General features: G+C 39.1%; 1 protein-coding gene across 1 annotated transcript in view; it reads left to right on the top strand.

Moving 5' to 3' along the window:
• Nucleotides 1-18,537, top strand: part of LOC142143128 (kyphoscoliosis peptidase-like) — a 91,028-nt gene that overhangs the window by 49,498 nt on the left and 22,993 nt on the right. Inside the window, exons 2-3 of the mRNA XM_075200841.1 lie at nucleotides 15,462-15,515; nucleotides 15,684-15,749. Of these exons, the coding sequence (XP_075056942.1) occupies nucleotides 15,462-15,515; nucleotides 15,684-15,749 (120 nt within the window). The remainder of the gene's footprint in view (nucleotides 1-15,461; nucleotides 15,516-15,683; nucleotides 15,750-18,537) is intronic.

Genomic DNA, 18,537 nt, shown 5'->3' with positions numbered 1-18,537 from the left:
TGCTCTGTCATCAGCCCTCACTCAAGCGACACTAAGGGGATATGCTCAGCTCCCTCACAGCCTTCAACTAAGCTACTAATTACCTGATCAGGTGTACTGGTCCACAGCAACGATCACTCAACGATCACTCACCGCTCCATGGTCTCCCCACATACAGCTCATAACATGCCTCTGAACTGCATCTGAATTCAGATCTGAACTCACAGCACTAGACTCACGTACAGACGCCATGAAAAAAGAACTGGTTGAAATTCGCCATCATCAAAATACCACCGACAAGGATCTCACAGATCTACGGTCTGAATTTTAATCCTTCAAAAATCATCTGGAAGACCTTGATAATCGCAATAGACAAAATAATATCTGCATTAAAAATGTTCCAGATACTGTCATGAGTGATACCCTACCCGAATATCTGGACAGGCTTTTTCTCCAAATGCTACCTGATCTGCCTAAAGATATGCTACAATTAGAAAGGGCACACAGGGCACACTGTTCATAACCAGACTTCGATCAGCCTCGTAGCTTATCATCTGCTTCCATTAGTTTAAAATGAAGGAAAAAAATAATGGCCTTGGCCAGGTATGGCTTATGTTGGCTCACACTTCCAACTTTACCAAGACTTCGTTCCAACTACACTCAAGAGACGGCCAAACATGATAAATGTAATGAAGGCCTTGAGAAACCACTCCATTAAATATAAATAGAGCTTCCCCTTTCAATTAATTGTAACAAAAGATGGAAGTAGCCATTCCATTAAATCCCTGGAGCAAGGCTTTGACCTCTTTAAATGCTTTGAAATAATCCAAGAAATTCCAGCGGTGATTCAATTTGCCTCTTCGACTCAGCCAAGACCTCAAGCTCCAGCTGCAGAGTGATGAAAGGAATGATCAACTACGCTTGTATTCTTCTCCAGGACCTACCAATGATCTGTAACTGTACAGTGTAAGTTTGAGACACTTTAGACAGTCACTATGATATTTGTTTATATGTTTTTCGAAATGACTTGTTCTTTACAGGCTTTTTAATAGTATTTCTTACTTGGAGCTCGGTTAGCTATTTAGTGACCCTCGGGTAGACTTGCAAACTTTCTTCCTGTTTTATACGATGAGGGCACTGAGAGAGGGAGAATTTTTTAATCTTTTTCAAATGTTATATTTTTGCAATGGTGAACCATGGTAGATTTACTAATTTAGCAGACGCCTATCACCCTCACCTCTGTATATGCCCCTAATGTGCAGCAGGCTTACTATTAGGCTCATTTCTTACACAGTTAAACTAATGCAACTGCAGCTGCATAATCTTTATGGTGCTTGGCGTATGTCTTATCCAAAAGCCAAAGCCTATACTCATTATTTGGCCCCACACAACCTCCGCTCTTGTATTGACTATTTTCTTGTTATCCAATTAACCATGCAGATTTTCCACGTGTCCTGGACTGATCATGCAGCGGTGAAACTGAAATTGTCCTTTCCCCACCTCTTCTCTGATCACTCTAGCTGGCATCTCAATGACAAGCTTTTACTTAAACTGGAGCACATTCCTGAAATTACTCAAGTGATTGATGATTATAAAACAAACAATACATCCCTGATAATCTTGCAGGCTATTTTATGGGAAGCTCATACAGCTACTCTCCATATAGTGTTTATTAACCTAGCTGTCACTCAGAAAAGGGCTGAACGAACCTAGAAAAACAAATTTCAATCTTTACTGCTCAACACCAATGGTTTCCCAAAAAATGTACCTACATTAAAATGTTATCTCTCAATGGCCAACTAAATCAAATAAAATATAAAAGGAACTTGCTAAATCTCTGTTATGGGTCCAACAACGGTATTATGACAAGGGTAATAAGGCAGACATGCTCTTTATTTTAAATACAATAGTTTTAAAGCTTATATTTATTTTTTATTAAATAGTTTTGTGAAACTACATGTTACAACAGACCCAGTCTGCCAGTGCATGATCTTCAAGCACCAGCATACTCTGGAAGACACTTTTAGTTCAGAAAGCATCATCATGTCAAGCATTTAATGGCAGCCAGGACTTGATTCTGAGCGCAACCCGAGTTCAGTATTATATGCATGCAATTTGACATTGCGCACTCCCGAATTCATCAAGGTCTGGATCTCAAGGTACGGTAATAGATGAAATCGGCAGTAAAGCCATTTGCGCATTGTAAAAGCTGGCGTGGCGTACCACTGCATCTGACTGCGGAAGACTGTGTTCCGATACTGCCTACACGGCTCACGTGCCTATGAGTGCGCTAGGCATTTGTATTGCCTGCGTTTTATAAATAGGTCCATTGATGCTTTGCTGTGGAGCTCTTAGGAGCTGTTTTGCATCATCTACCAGGATTTTGGTTTTATTTGAATCACGCAATGTATTACAGATGACAGACCCTCGATGTAGGTGACCAATAAACATGGTCAATGGGTGTGTAGGGGTGTATTTATGGCATTAAAAATCATGTTTACACTGTTGTCTGTCTTTTATTTATATGTTTCTTTGGGACACTACAGGTCCAAGCATGGACTTCCAGCCATGGGTTTGCTTGTGCTTATAGTACTACACGCCCCTACATGACCAGACACTTAATGGCGGCCTGGTCATGCTTGGACCTGTAGTGCACAGAGACAAAATACTTTGATGCATTATACTATTAATATTACCCCCCACACACTGCCCAGGGGTGTGGGAATGGCCATAGTGTTTTCAGCACAGGGGTGAGTACCCCTAGGTGGGGTTTGGAGAGCCACATCTCCCTAGGGAATGCAGGCTGGTGCTGACAGTTCTGGGGTTGGTTGTCATTATGGCAGGGGAACCCCATGCGGCTGGATTCCCAGCTATAGTGCCACCAGCAGGCAAAGCCTAGTGCTGGTAATAGTGAAATCATGGTGAACCCACGCTACTTTATTGTCTGCAAAATGTAATGATTTATGGCAATATTGTGGCTGTATCTGATAATTTGATAATGGCACAATGACTTTGAGCCCATAATAGTGTGTGTGGAAAGAAAACGTTTCTCCCCCACACAAACTGTACCTCGTTTACTACAGTAACAGGGGATGATGTCATAATTACTTTAGCCCTGCTACCCTCATCACAAACCTTCTTATGTTTAAACATGTCTGTGAGATATTCTCCAGTACAGGACAAATGCATATTATATATTATTTTTTTAGTCAAAATTTCCCTTCATTTTGGTACAAATGAACATGAATACACATTGTTATGCACGTTTTGACGCTATCCAATAACGATTGTCGACTCTCGATTTGTGTTTCCAACGCACAAATATTTATTTTCAAAAAGTAGCAGAACAATTCAAGCGAAATGATAATAAGTACAGCCGTTACTTATCGCAGGCGCTCTGGATCCAGTGAACAGTCATTCAGGTCTGAAGTCTGTGGTCAATGTGACTGAACACTAGATGAAAGCTACTGCTTATATGCAAACAGAAATACAGTAAAACAATGCAGATGATATGGCTTGCTTCTATTGGTCCAGGCTTCAGGAAGGTCCAGGGGGTTGCAGATCATAGACTAGTTCAAACTAAAGAATCCAAAGGTGGAGGTCATCTCTCCAGGGGATGTGCTCCTTTCTTCCCGCCAAGACTCCAGTTACAACTAGTCTGTTAGCATTTTATAGTCAGCATCATATTAAAGGTTTATTCCTTAACATCAATAACTAGAGTATGCAATGTGCGATCTCTTCGCCGAATGCACCGAACAGCTGCTGATGTAAAGGGGATTAATATGATATCAGACATGACACATTTCCTTTAACCGGAACCATATGTATCACTAATTTGCATATAACTTATGATATTACACATAAACACTACTATATTTCGACATAAATAACTATGTGTTGCGACTACGATTAATGTTTACTATTTACAAATGTGTGTGTTTGTGCGAATGTATACAAAAGTGTAAAAACTGTTATTGCCACATGTTGCAGCTGGATACACCCTTCCACGCCGTAGCGTGCTCTACGCATAATTTCAGACTAAGACAATCAAGTTTGCTTGATATTAATTGAAATGACTTTATCCAATTTGCTGACTTCGACAACATTTTCATTATTTGTTTGTTTTAAAAAAAAACACACAAGACAAATTTAAGGAACTTTTTTAATATAAATAAACAGAAGAATTGGGGGGAAAACCGTCCATTTTATTAATTTATTATCATTTTATCAAGTTAGTTTTTTTTTTTACCGGAAATTGAAGTTTATGAATTAATTAATTTTTTATATGATTTTTGTAGAGTATCCATGGGAAATCCAGCAATGACATCTGCTGGTTGAATACGGTACTGCATTTAAAAAAGAAATTGAGAATTGAAAACTTGTCAAAACTATGCAGTATATTACCTGAAAATGGCATAGTGCATTGCAAGAATGGAAATGTGACATGACTATTATTAATTTAAAGCTACACCTATCCAGTGGTGGTTTATTCTTGCAACCTGATCCTTGTAAAATTGTACCTATTTTTGTTTCTGATCCTAAACTCCTTGGGGTATATTTACTAAACTGTGGGTTTGAAAAAGTGGAGATGTTGCCTATAGCAACCAATCAGATTCTAGCTGTCATTTTGTAGAATGTACTAAATAAATGATAACCAGAAACTGATTGGTTGCTATAGGCAACATCTCCACTTTTTCAAACCCGCAGTTTATTAAATATACCTTCTGGTCTGACTTGCAATACCTTTTACATTTGTGCCGGCTGCAGGGTTTTCTGTTTTGTTTCTGTCTCAGTTTTGGGTGAAGTTATACCTTAAATAAGAGATTCCTTTCACTCCCCGCTGGCTGTTTTGGTGGATTGTGAACAGACTCGATCGCTAATACATATTTGTTTTTGTAAACAGCTCAGCAATAGCACTGGCAGAGGGCTTTAACTCAATTTGTTATACTGACTTCACAGCTTACCCACTCTTAGCAGAGCCATAACTAGGGGTGTGCGAGATAGGCGACCTCCCAGGACACAATGCTGAAGGGGGGGCATAGGGATGTTAATATGTTAGGTTAATTTGATTAAACTTGAGGACAAGGGGTTGTCTGTTTTCTTAGTTGCATAAAACATAGTTTCACTTATTAAACTGAAAACAGCATTTTTGCCGTGGAAATTATTTGAAAATTGTCACCAGGCATAAAAGATGCTGCAGTTATTTTCTCCGGATTATTATTCTATCATTTAGATATTGTGTTACAAAATAATTGTTACAACACTGAATTTGTAGCACTGTAAAAAAATGGTCTTCTTTCAGAGTTGATATCATTTACGATTGAGCACAAATCATTAGGTGTCATTTTTTTGTTGCAAATAAAGTGTACTTATTAGAGATGTTCATTGACCCCCATGTTCTGGTTCTGGTTTTGGTTTTGGATCTGGATTAACTTCGTGTTTTGGTTTTGGTTTTGGATCCCTATTTTGTTCTAAAATCTTTATTTTTTTTGCTAAAATCACATAATTTTGCTTTTTTCCCCTACATTATTATTGACCTCAATAACACTAATTTCATGTAATTTGCAGTCAATTTTGACCACCTCACAGGTCACAATATTATTTTCTTACACTTTCAAACAAAGACTGCAGCAACCTGGCTGGATGCTTAGCGACAGAGCAATGACTTAAACACACGGCAGTTCATAGCACATCTAGGACACATTGCCACCCAGCAGTATCAGTAAAGAAAAGTGGTGCAAGATGGAATTGTCCTTGAATCATGAAATCAGTTATGATTCATTTGAACGCTCCTCCCGTTCCTTGGATAACTGTGGTATTTCTACAGCTAATATATGGTCACGAGCATTGCCCCCCCCCCCCCCCCCCTTGGGTTGCCTGCTTTTATTAGACCCAGACTAATCCAGAGTGCCAGCCAATGCACTAAAAAGAGCCATTGTAATTCACAGCAAAAAGCAAGTTCATCACTGAGCTGCGAATCAGCCCCAATTCACAGAAAATTATAATATAGTTAGGTACCTTTGATGTAAAGTGCGGATTAGAAACACTTTGTGCAATACTGATGAAGCAGCAGCAATATGGAAGGTAATACATATACACGTCTATTTAGACACCATGTTTACATTACTTATGCAAGAAACGTTGTTCTTTGTTAATAAAACTGTTGTCTTTATACCATTCAAAAATTTTTTAAATAATCCTCAACCATTCTTTGGATGTTGATAGTTGATAGTAGGATAAGGTGGAGTTACACAGAGGTGTCACTAATTCTGGTCAATTATTTTACAGTAGACAAGACCAGGGGGTAAATGTATCAAGCTGAGAGTTTTCCGGCGGGTTTGAAAAGTGGGGATGTCGCCTGTAGCAACCAATCAGATTCTAGCTGTCATTTTGTAGAATGCACTAAATAAATGGTAGCTAGAATCTGATTGGTTTTTCAAACCCGCCGGAAAACTCTCAGCTTGATACATTTAACCCCTGATGTCAAAATGTTGTGCTGAGTTATCTGCATCATCAATGGGTGTCTAAGATTTTATATATAACACATGTAGGTAACATTGGCACACAGCGGTAGCTGAAAGGAAAAATGGTGCAAGATGGAATTGTCCTTGGGCCCTCCCTTATGTTAGATCTTAAAAAGGACATGCACACCATAGCAAACCAAGCACTTCAGCGGCAAGGAGCGCCACTTTTGAGGCTAATGTGCTTGGTTTGTTTGGACCCCCATAAAACAAGCTAACAATGGGCTTAAGGCACCCAAGGTAACAGTGCTGTTAATGAACTCTACTGTGGAAAGATGTTGTTGTCATCATCCTCAGCCTCATCCTCACCCTCATCAGTTTGTACATCATCCTCACACATTATTAATTCATCACCGCTGGAATCCACCATTACAGAAGTCTCAGTATTTTCATGTAATTGGCGGGAAAGGTCTTCCTCATGGAAACTGAAGTTCATTTTTATGAACATCATCTTTTTCACATTTTGAGAAAGTAGGCTCCTACGCAGATCACTGACGAGGTTCCCGACTGTGCTGAAAACTCTTTTCGAGTACACACTGGAGGGTGGGCAGCTTAGGCAGTGCACAACGAGTTGGTACATGAGTCTCCAATTTCCCTTTTTTTCCTCCCAGTATGTAGAGGGATAGTCTGATGTGTCTATTTCTATGGTGTCGTGAAAATAATCCTCCACCATCCTTTGGATGTTGATAGTAGGATCAGGTGGAGTTACGGCAAAGGTATTACGTTTTTTCGTCAATTATTTTAGACCAGACCAGATGTCAAAATGTTGTACTGAGTCATCTGCATCATCCCTGGGTCTATTGGGAAAGCTAATTTTTTTCCTATCAACAGTTGAGTGAGAAACTGAAGAAGGAGTCGCCGTCCTGTCACGTAACACTTGAGCTGTCATCTTGCTCACCAGGAGTTCCTTGCATCTCTTCAGATCTGAGTCAGTGGGAAACAAAGAGAAGACATAGCTGTTAAACCGAGGATCAAGCACAGTCACCAAAATTTAGTGATCCGATTTCAAGATTTTGATAACTCTTGGATCCTGGCGAAGCGAATAAAGTACTTGATCTACAAGTCCGACATACTTAGCGTAATTGCTTTGTTTAATCTCCTCGTTCAGTTTCTCAAGCTGCTTTTCCAAAAGTCTAATCACTTGACTCAAGCTAGCAGTGTCTGAACTCACTTCACAGGTGACTACTTCGAATGGTTTCAGAAACCGCGCACAACACGGAAAGTAATCTCCACTGCGCTTGAGTAAAATACATCCCCCCTCCTTTCCCAATGTCATAGCTTGTGGAGTAAGCGTGGATGGCTTTTCGCTGTTACTCCATCCGCAGAAGCATATACAGGGTGGAATTCCACCTTGTCACCACCTCTTGCTTCAGTTGGTGGCAGGGCAAATTAAATTGCTCTTGTAACTGTTGCAATCTCCTACATGCTATTTGCGAATGCCGGAAATGTCCAGATATTTTATTGGCCACAGACAGCATCTCCTGCACGTCCCTGTCATTTTTTAAAAAGCCGTGCACCACCAAGTTTATTGTGTGAGCAAACCAGTGAATGTGATGGAATTCACCCAGCTGTAATGCTTTCACAATATTGGTGGCTTTATCAGAAATGACATATCCTGAGGAGAATACACAGATCTGCTAAGTTCGGGTGTGTTCGGTTCTCTGGAAACCGAGCCTGAGCATCTCTAGTACTTACATATTTACCTTTAAGTTACATGTATCTTATGATGCAAACAACTCAAAAACAGTAGTATTTGCAGCAGGTGTAGTCAGATGAACAATTGTGTTTACATATGTCTGGGGCTTGAAAGTGTTAGTAAACGCTAAAGTCGCATTACCATCTTTATACTGAATATTATAATGTAATGAAGTGTCATATACACAAGAGAGAATAGTAACTTGACAGTTATTAATAAAGGTGAATGTCGCATGTATTTAAACACAAATGTTTCCACATTCATTGTTTATCTCTTTAAAAATTAAATGACAACCTTACCTTATCACCTGCAGTAGTCCTAATGCAAATGACAAATAGGTAATGTGAATAGATATTAAAGATAAGCACAGACCACATATTTTAGTTTTGTTACAGGTTTTGGCTCAAAAACATTATAGGTTTTAGTTTTGGATCTAGATTGAATAAATAATTGTGAAAAATGATGTGATTTGAGCTGGCTTGCTCCTATATTGCTATTTTTAGCATTAACATTCATTTACAGTCATTTTCAGTCTATTTTCTAATGATCTCTTTACAACTGTCCAAATTTTCACTAATTTTGCCCATAGTCTGCAGCGAGCTGGCTGGCTAAAATTAGTGACAGAGTAACCGCAAAAATACATGACAGTTTACTAAAACATTCAATCACCATTTCTGCTTTCATTTTCTTTTAATTCAATTCCAAATCTCAGATTTTAGTCGTCATTTTGGTCCTACATTTGGACCTTTGTCAAGACAATGACATAGGACAACAGAAAAGACAGATATTAAAATAACACATTTTGCAAATGTTCTGATATGGTCATTGTCTAACTACATACTCTAAGGTATTATGTCAGATGATATATTTTTTCATATGCCTTTCATGTGTTCTATGTAGCTTTGTATTCATTTTGTTTATTTTGTACTCAGACATTTTTTCTTATAAAAAGAAACAAAATAAAACCATATGTAGTTACCTGACTTCTTGTGTCATTTAAGACTGTCTTCAGCTGTAGCTCCTGATTTATGAAAAGGTGATAGTCTGCATTTCATTGCAAATTATATGAGGCAGTGGCTCCCTTGTATTCTCTATGAGGCACGCCAAACACTATGCATTCCACACTGGAACCATTAAACTGGAAGTACACAAATAGGTGTTCACTATAACCAAACAAAGCGATTCCTAGGTGAGCCATTGGGACACCTGTCTAGCATGTGTGTATTCCCCATGAGTAGCTAAGGCATGTACCAAGGAGGTTCAACAACGCACCTTCACTATCAAATGCACACTCTGGCGGTATGCGTTCCAGCTTGGGATATTAAAGGGAGGTGCAATGATGCAGAGGCGGAACTAGCGAGCTGTGGGCCCCGCTGCAGGGAATTGGGGAGGAGGGAACTGAGGCCCACAGTTCGCTAGTTCCCCATGCAGTGGGCCCCATTATGTCCATGGCCCCCAGTGCACCGCACCGGCTGCACCAATAGTAGTTCCACCACTGCAATGACGCATTTCCTGTATTACAAGCGTTTTAGTTCGATATTTTCCTTCAAATTATGTTTTGCTTCATTTTCAGACCCAATTTTGTTGTGAAGAATCGAGTCGTGTTTCGTATCTATCGGAACCCCAAATCTTGGGTCTGTCGGATTTCTCCGAGTCCGAACGGCTCATCTCTAATAGATATATCATAATGTTTCTTTGCGTCAGCTCTCCAGTACACACAAAAAAAGTCTTCTAAGAAGTGCTTTTGGGGATGTGTACACGTCTAACATCTCCAGGAGGTCAGGAGGTGTGCTACACTTACATTAACTGCCCTTACTATAATCAACTTACAATTGCTGTCCACTGTTCCTCTTCTCCAGATGTAAGGGGATGCAAGTATATAATACACACAAGTCCAGATAAGGACACATATTTGTTGAATGTGCAATAAAGAAATGCATATATTCATGCCACAAGAATTAACGCCCAACTCTAAATGAAACCCATTGTTGCTAAAATAGTGTCACAATTCAATAAAGTTTGTCTGGATAGAAACTGTACAGTTTAATATATGATTTATTTATCCTGTCCCAGGTCACTGAGTATAAATACAGCTCTGTGGCACAATGGTTAGCATTGCTGCCTCACAGCACTGGGGTCATGAGTTTGTTTCTAACCAGGGCCCTATCTGTGTGGAGTTTGTATGTTCTCCCTGTATTTCCTCAGAGTTCTTTAGTTTCCTCTCACACCTCAAAAACATACAGGTAGGTTAATTAGTTGCTGACTATAATGTCAAGAGAGACACTAGATCCAAATGCACTTAGACACATTAGTTTGTGCTCATGTGCATAAAACACTTGCCTGCAAGGGTTAAGTTTTTTCTGTAGGCTCCTGACACCCAATGGTATCTGGTGGGGGAGTGTCCTGGTTAAACATATAAAACTTATTTGGTTGTGGTTCTGCCTCATTTAGTCTGTGCAAAATGCCTTCCTCCGACCTTGGGGATCTTGCAAGTTGTTTAGTTGTACATGTGGGTGTCGTGATTTACCGGTTGTTGTTCCCTGACACAAAGCAGGCACAGGCTGGTGGGAATGCACTGTGATCAATGACCAATACATACAGTGCTCTCAATGATTGGCTGCAGATCACTGCCCCCTTTGAGGCAAAGATGGCTCTTGATTCTTTTGTGTGTGGGACCCCTTGACCTGTTTTGTGTGGCAGGTCAATGTGAGCCTAGTGGGGGTTCTACTGTAGTCACTCTGATGCCAGATTTAGTGCCGACCATTAAGCAAGGGATTTTATCCTTGGTTAGTGGATTCAGTGCCATTTTGCCATCCACTCATTTGGTTCAGTATTCAGTCGTTGTAGCTGTCTCGCAGTTTGCTTTCTCCGTCATCAATTTACTTTGATAGACTGTGACCTATTTGCCAATTTATTTACGAGTCTTTATTTTATTTACAGTCTTTAAGTTTTAATATTGGAGGGCGATGGTGCAGTGGAAAGGGGGCTTCAACGATATGTTGTTTATGGAAACTAGTGTGTGTGTTAGGGAATGTAGACTGTACGCTCCAATGTGGCAGGGACTATTGTGATTTACACTAATTCTCTGTACAGCTCTGCATAATATGGTGGCAATAAACAATAGTAAATAAATGATCTTCCTGCGCCACCTACTGAATGGACAGAAGACCAAGGGCTAGATTTACTAAACGGCGGGTTTGAAAAAGAGGAGACGTTGCCTATAGCAACCAATCAGATTCTAGCTATCATTTTGTAGAATGCAATAAATAAATAAAAGCTAGAATCTGATTGGTTGCTATAGGCAACATCTCCACTTTTTCAAACCCACAGTTTAGTAAATATATCCCCAAGAATTAAATCTTTTGACTAGGAGGGGTAAAATATACATTCATACATTACAATATATTATCTTACTTATATTTTCCTATCAACATTTCATCTCTCTCATATTATTGATACTGAAAAGTATAGAGTATGTCAAAATATGAAATAAACCAAATAACAAGTAGCCTGGGCAACTATAAGTTCACTATCGGTATTTGACCAGTACCGCTTGTCCTCATAACCGTAGTTAAATGGATAGTCGGTACAATGACATTTACTAGAGACTGAATAACTTTGTCTTTAACCTCCAGGTACAGCTGAGGAATTTGCTGTTTGGGAGAAATGAATTGAGATGGGATTTGGTAGCATGGACACATGACCTCAACTAAACGGCTAAAACCTGATGCATTGATGGCAGAAGTTGGACACATATCCAATGCTAACATAGCTGTTATGGCTTTAGTGATCCACTTTGCAACAGGATGCTGTCTGTCATACTTGGTATCTTTTTCAAACGCTTGCTTCTCAGACAGTTGTGTAAAACGATGCTTACTCTTCTTGGTTCCCTTCTGTATAGATGTATCACCCACAGCAGCAGTAGCTGAAGAGCACAAGGATGCCTATTGGGAATCATGGATTGTATTAGGGAAGTCAGTTTGAATTTGAAAATTGGATGCTGGATTACATACTAATAATGAGGAAGGGGATGATGAAGCTGTTGACGGTGAGGATTGCATGAGGTGTCTATCCATTCAGCTGAGGCTGGACTGATTGCTACTATACAGTTTTCCATCTTTTGAAAAATGACGTGATTGAACTCCTTGCAAATTATGTAAAAGGGAGGAGGTGCTTAGATGATCAATGTCCCTACATCTACTTACATATACTTATTTGGCATCACAAAGGCTACAGATGCCTTGACAAATCTTGTCTAGGTTGGGATAAAATTATGTCCAAACACAAGAGGCTCTTTTTTTGGTCTTATGCCCTGGCATGACAATACGATTATCATGGGCATGGGGTGGTACCACTGGTAGCAGCCTTACTTCAACACAATCATCATCCTCATTATCTTGTTCAAGTACAACACATAAACTTTCAAATCCACAATTATCTCCCTCATCCTCTTGCACATTTTCAAGTTCCAGAGCAGCATCCTAGGTTTCTAAGTCTAAATCATCATCATCATCATTGTCAACAACTTGGGCACTCATAGAGTCCTGAGGAGAGTCTAAGGGTATCTGCTCAGAATCATCATCATCATCATCATCATCATTTATTTATATAGCGCCACTAATTCCGCAGCGCTGTACAGAGAACTCATTCACATCAGTCCCTGCCCCATTGGAGCTTGCAGTCTAAATTCCCTAATATAGACACACACTCACACACAGACACAGACAGACAGAGAGGGAGAGACTAGGGTCAATTTTTGATAGCAGCCAATTAACCTAGCAGTATGTTTTTGGAGTGTGGGAGGAAACCGGAGCACCCGGAGGAAACCCACGCAAACACAGGGAGAACATACAAACTCCACACAGATAAGGCCATGGTTGGGAATTGAACTCATGACCCCAGTGCTGTAAGGCAGAAGTGCTAACCACTAGGCCACAGTGTTTTATGGCCACCTGTTTGGTAGGTTGGTATACATCATAGCATACTCTCGTATTGTATATTAATAAACATGCCAATTGGCTTATGTCCTTTACCTGTGAGTGTGTGTGTGTTCCTGTAAGTGGTTTTTAGGCAGTCAGATAGGAGTTTCCCGAATCAACCTCTGGTGGACACTGCATTGGCCTAAAACTTGAAGAGCAAAACTGATTTGGATGCAGTCATTGTGTCGAGAAGAAAACCAGGAAAAGTTGAGGTGAGTCTATTTGTGAGGTATAACACCCCCCTCCCCTCTAGATTCAGGGTAGTACCCGGAGGAACAGGGCTACATGAGTAAATTGTAGGGGTTTGTATTGTGAAATAATTGTTGCAAGTCAGCTTGACAAGTGGTAGAGTGAACTTTGTAAGAACATCTTGCACTATATTTCAATGAATTTGTGGAGATGTTCCAGCTTTTGCAAATTGCAAAATACTTGGAGTATATAAATGAATACACTTAACAGGAGGGGTCTGCTATGCTCTTTAAATGTGATTCCAAGCTATTGAAAAGTGTGCTATACTTTTTTAAATGTAAATGTAAGCTAAAATCAAAGATGATTCCAAATACAGAGTAAAGAAATATGAGTGTGAAAGTAACAAAATATAATGTTATGAATTGCAGGGAATGAAACAATATTTGTTGTTCATTTGTTATATCATATCCAATCAAAATAGTTAAACTATTTTGCTTCCATTGCTAAAAAAGTAAGCAGTGTGGCGGTAAATGAAAGCTTTATCATGTGTTAAGATTATTATTCATTCCATTGTAAAATGTAATAAAGTCTAGTAGGAAGTAATTAGCTTGACCAAAGGTCATACATTAACACCCAAGTGGCTCCTTTAGTATAGTGTTTATATGGTGTATTAGATTATCATATCTAGAATTTTTATCTGCAGGTATAAGTTTGCATCACAGTTTAAAGTTCTTGTAGCTAATACAATATTAAACCAGGAAGTTACTTCATTCTGCTTACATATATCATGGCACTACATCACCATCTGAAGCTATGGCAGAAGATATTACTTGGATTTTTTTGTTTTCCGCTCCTGCCTTTCTACCTGTGTGCCTACTACCTGTGTGAGTACTACAGTCCTCTACTCTATATTGCTTTTTGCACTTAATTTGTGTATTAGAACTTGGCAGTTGCTCTATAAGAACCCTGAACTGTTTTGTTGAGGTGCTGAAATCTATTAGTTGCACAATTTGATTTCTTTCAACTTTTGTGTAGTAAATAGCTACCCCTAATATACTCTAGGAATGGATACAGACCTGCACTGGAGGATAACTGTGAAGAAAGTATATACAAATAGGAACTATATTCTGTTGTCATTGGCTGATGGAGAGAGGACAATGGTACCAATTACTGGGGCAAGAACAACTCTCTTCTTACTTCATGTGTATAAATGTTCGGCCACATGACACATTTTTCTTCAGTTATTAAGTCCAGTATGATAACCAGAAACAATGTCATTGGGACATTACAGTGAGCTATGCTTACTGAATAAGACAATGCTTAGATAAGGGTTATGAAGTGTGAGATGCAAGGGCTAAAGCAATGAGAAAATAATACATGTGATCATACCTGAGCATTCTTCTTGCACAGTGACGTTGTACAGTATCCCCTTGAGCGGCCCATTGTTACCTCACCAATTCTGATCTAATGCTATTTTTACCAGTGAAAAAAACAGTCAAAGATCAATGCTTCAAATGAGGCTCCTCTAAGCCCCTCGTACCTCTCATGATGTAAACTCTTTGTTTTAATGGGAAGAGTTTCCTCTTTCTTATGAAGGGTAACTTGATTAGCCAAATTTAAAGCTAAAACTGTAACCTAACCTGACAACAATTTAATCTGACCCAGGCCCTTAATAAGTACCATTCTCAGCCCAGGTGTAGCTGTTTAAGCTTTAACCAAAATAACTAATTTCTCCTTGCCGGTGGAGATACAAGTACTTACATAAAGAGCCAATCCACTCTTGACTGTTATCTCACCCTCATATATTTTTCTACATTTTGAAAATCCATTGTCGCTGCATTTTTTTCCATAGGGTTTAGCTTTGGAATGAACAACAGTTTATTTCTAAGTGCCTAATATTACCTGATATTCCTAAATTTTTCTGTAGGGCCAACTGCATTCTTCTGATTAGAACCATATACTGTATATGTGCATCTTGCTATGTTAGTTTGTTTCTAATTGTAAAAACATCTATTATTACTTAATATTGTTAATACTATCCAAAATTGGATGATCAACCAAAATCAACCATCTCTGCCTTGTGTAATGTATTTTCAGGCCTTAAAGATGAAAAAGAGGCAAAAGATCTAGAGGGAAGTAATCAGGGCGCTGGTGAGTGAATAGAAATAGTAACTGTCACTGTGAAGCTAGACTGGTAGAGTAATATGTACATAGACATGCTCCGCGTGAAGTGAGAATAAGATCATTACTAGTATGATGACAGCTGTAATGATACTAATGTAATAATGTAATGTCTCTGTAATGTAATTCCTCTATCAGATCACAGAGATGGTGCAGAGAACAATGTCAAAGACAAAAGCATTAAATTATCATTCAGGAACAAAGGTATGAAAAAAAATCATCTGAAATAAAATGACAATGTAGTATTAAATGACTCACTAAACTTTATTGGTGGAAATTTAAGATTCAAACATTTATTATATGCAAGCTGGTGATAGAAGGCCACAATCCCATGTATAACATGATTTAAAAAAATACAGTACAGCAAGTGTTCATATTAGAAAGATGATCAATATTTACATAAGGACAAATAAGGAAAATCTGACTCAATATTACCATAGCATCGCAGTTATCATCTGTTAGTGTCAGTGATACTTACTTGATCATTTATCATCTATTGATTTTTTTTAGGTATTTTCAATTGTGCCTCCAGCTTGTGTTTGTTTGTTGGTCTTGTTGTCCAGTATATTTATGTGATACTATGTAGTGAATTACCTTTTTTCATTGATTGTATCTAATGTTTCTTATTGTTTCTTATTTTATTTCCACACAACAATGGCATTAATATAACCATTTTTGTTTATCAATTTATATCTTGAAAAATAAATTTGTGAGTAATATGGTTATTTTTGGGAAGCAATAATATAAAATATATGCTACCATTTAAAACATAATAATCTTAAGTCAACTGTATAATCTTATTTCTCCAGAACAGTCCAAGTTTTTCCCATTTGCCATTTTGTAATACTTAGTTTAAAGGATTCAGACCAGATAAAAAGGTTTAGCTGGAAAGATTGCTATAACCGTTTAAACATTAGGCAGGTTTTATATCAGTAGCAAACTAAAGGACCTATTTATAAAGGATCAAAATTATTGATTGTCCTCTTTTAGTTCTGTTTGCTGTTTACTGTACCTGAAATTACTGGTTATTTTTGCTATAGAAGAAGAGTTGGAACCAGGGGAGGGCTGGCAAATTTTAGCCCAGGGGGCAAGACTCAACTCAGCAGCTTATTAGGAACATTTTAAAGGAAAAAGATCCAGGTGGCCTAGTGACCCAGCCCAAGGTAGCCCACTATGGGACTGGCCCGGGGGGGGCAAATGCCACCCTGCCCCCCAGCCCAGCCTGCCCCTGGTCGGAACTGTTTTCAGTGTAATTGAAGGAAAATTCTTGTTGGGGTTCTTCAGCAACTGCCTTTTGAACCTTCCCAATACTGTAATGTAATTTTTCGATGGTGACTAGCAGCCATTTCAAATAAAAAAAAATCAGTAGCCAAAGGGAAAAAAATAACAACAAATTAAAATAATTTAAAATCCTCGGAATGGAAACTATTTTCCATGATTCCCCAATCCTTCAATGACAAACAGAGCAGGCATTCTACTTACAAAGTGACTATGTACAGTAACCTTTTGGGCAGATTCAGTTGTCCGCAATGTACCCAAGAAGTTTCCCTTTACAAGGCAGCGCCGCTTTAAATTTTAGCTGTCAACAACACATTTCCGGCGCCTTGTACAAATCAGAGTATGATACATTTACCCCTGAGTGTTGCTCACACCTCTTTGGGGCGCATGTAAAAATCAGTGTTACTTCTGTCAAAAAATATCCATGCGAGGTGTATTGCGGCCATTCCAGACGCATCTTGCACGGATATTTAGGGACTTGAATCTGCCCCTTTAAGTGGCCCATTGGTTACCTCACCAATTGTAATCTAATGCTACTTTTATCTGTGAAAAAACGGTCAAGGATCAATGCTTCAAAGGAGGCTCCTCTAAACCCATTGTACCTCTCATGACGTGAACTCCTTGTTTCAATGAAGGGTAACTTGATTAGCCAAATTTATCTTAATTAGAAATGTTGTTGCATTTGTTCTCCGTAGGGCTTACTTTTGGAATGGACAACAGTTTTTTTTCTAAGTTTCCTTTATTCCCAGATATTCCTTTTACATTATACCTTAAACTACATTCCCCAATACTCCAATGAGAGTCAGAGCAGGCAAAAAAAAGTTGTGATAAAATGACATTGATGCATTAGCAGTATGTTGAAAAAGGTGGGGGTATATCTGAGGAATTTACTTTGTTGCAATATTCAGGTTAAAATAAGAAAACAGCAATAAACCTTATTTATATTTGCAAAGGGTTCCCACCAAGTTTGCATGGGTTTCTCCAACACTTCAAAATCATGGTAGATTAATTGGCTTCTGATGAAATTAACCCTAGTGTTTGTAATGGTAGGGTATATAGGTTGTTCTAGTGGGAAAGGAACTTACAAGGGAGACAGGTGGGGGGAGAGGAAGATGGGTCAGTCCTGGGCTTGCCATCCCCCTAGACCTCCCAGTCCTGTCAATTTCCAGCATTGGAGCAGACCTGTGCAGTGCGAAGTGTACCCCTGGGTGTCTGGTCCTGCCCTGGGATGGAGTGTCATAGGTAAAGCTGTATACTGCTCACTCAGTTCTTCGCAGCACTATGTATACTTGGCCTAAACCCAAAAGCAATGCATCCACTGCAGTTGGAAGTAGGATGGTGAGAGATGTCTCCTCCCACGTGTTGTACTGCTGATACTGATATGGAGCCAGGATCATGTGGGAACCGTGTATAACTGTAGTGTACTATGGGGCACTGTGCATACTGTGGGGTTCTATGTGTGTACTGTGTGGTACTATGGGGGCACTTTGAAACTGCAGGGTGCTATGGGGCACTGTGTGTCGTACTTATACTATGGGGACACTAAGCATACTGTGGGGTACACAGTGTATGTGGGGGGATGGTAATCAAGGACTGCACTTTTCATTATTGACTCTGACAGACCAATGTAGCCGGCATTGGTGCAACTTTTCTGTCTCAGCCCTTCAACTGGGTTTGATGAATCAACCACACCCAATGTGGTGTGGGCAAACCA

Source organism: Mixophyes fleayi, chromosome 3 (genome assembly GCF_038048845.1).
Source record: "Mixophyes fleayi isolate aMixFle1 chromosome 3, aMixFle1.hap1, whole genome shotgun sequence".
In the NCBI taxonomy this organism is placed as follows: domain Eukaryota; kingdom Metazoa; phylum Chordata; class Amphibia; order Anura; family Limnodynastidae; genus Mixophyes; species Mixophyes fleayi.
This window is presented reverse-complemented; position numbering and strand designations above follow the sequence as displayed.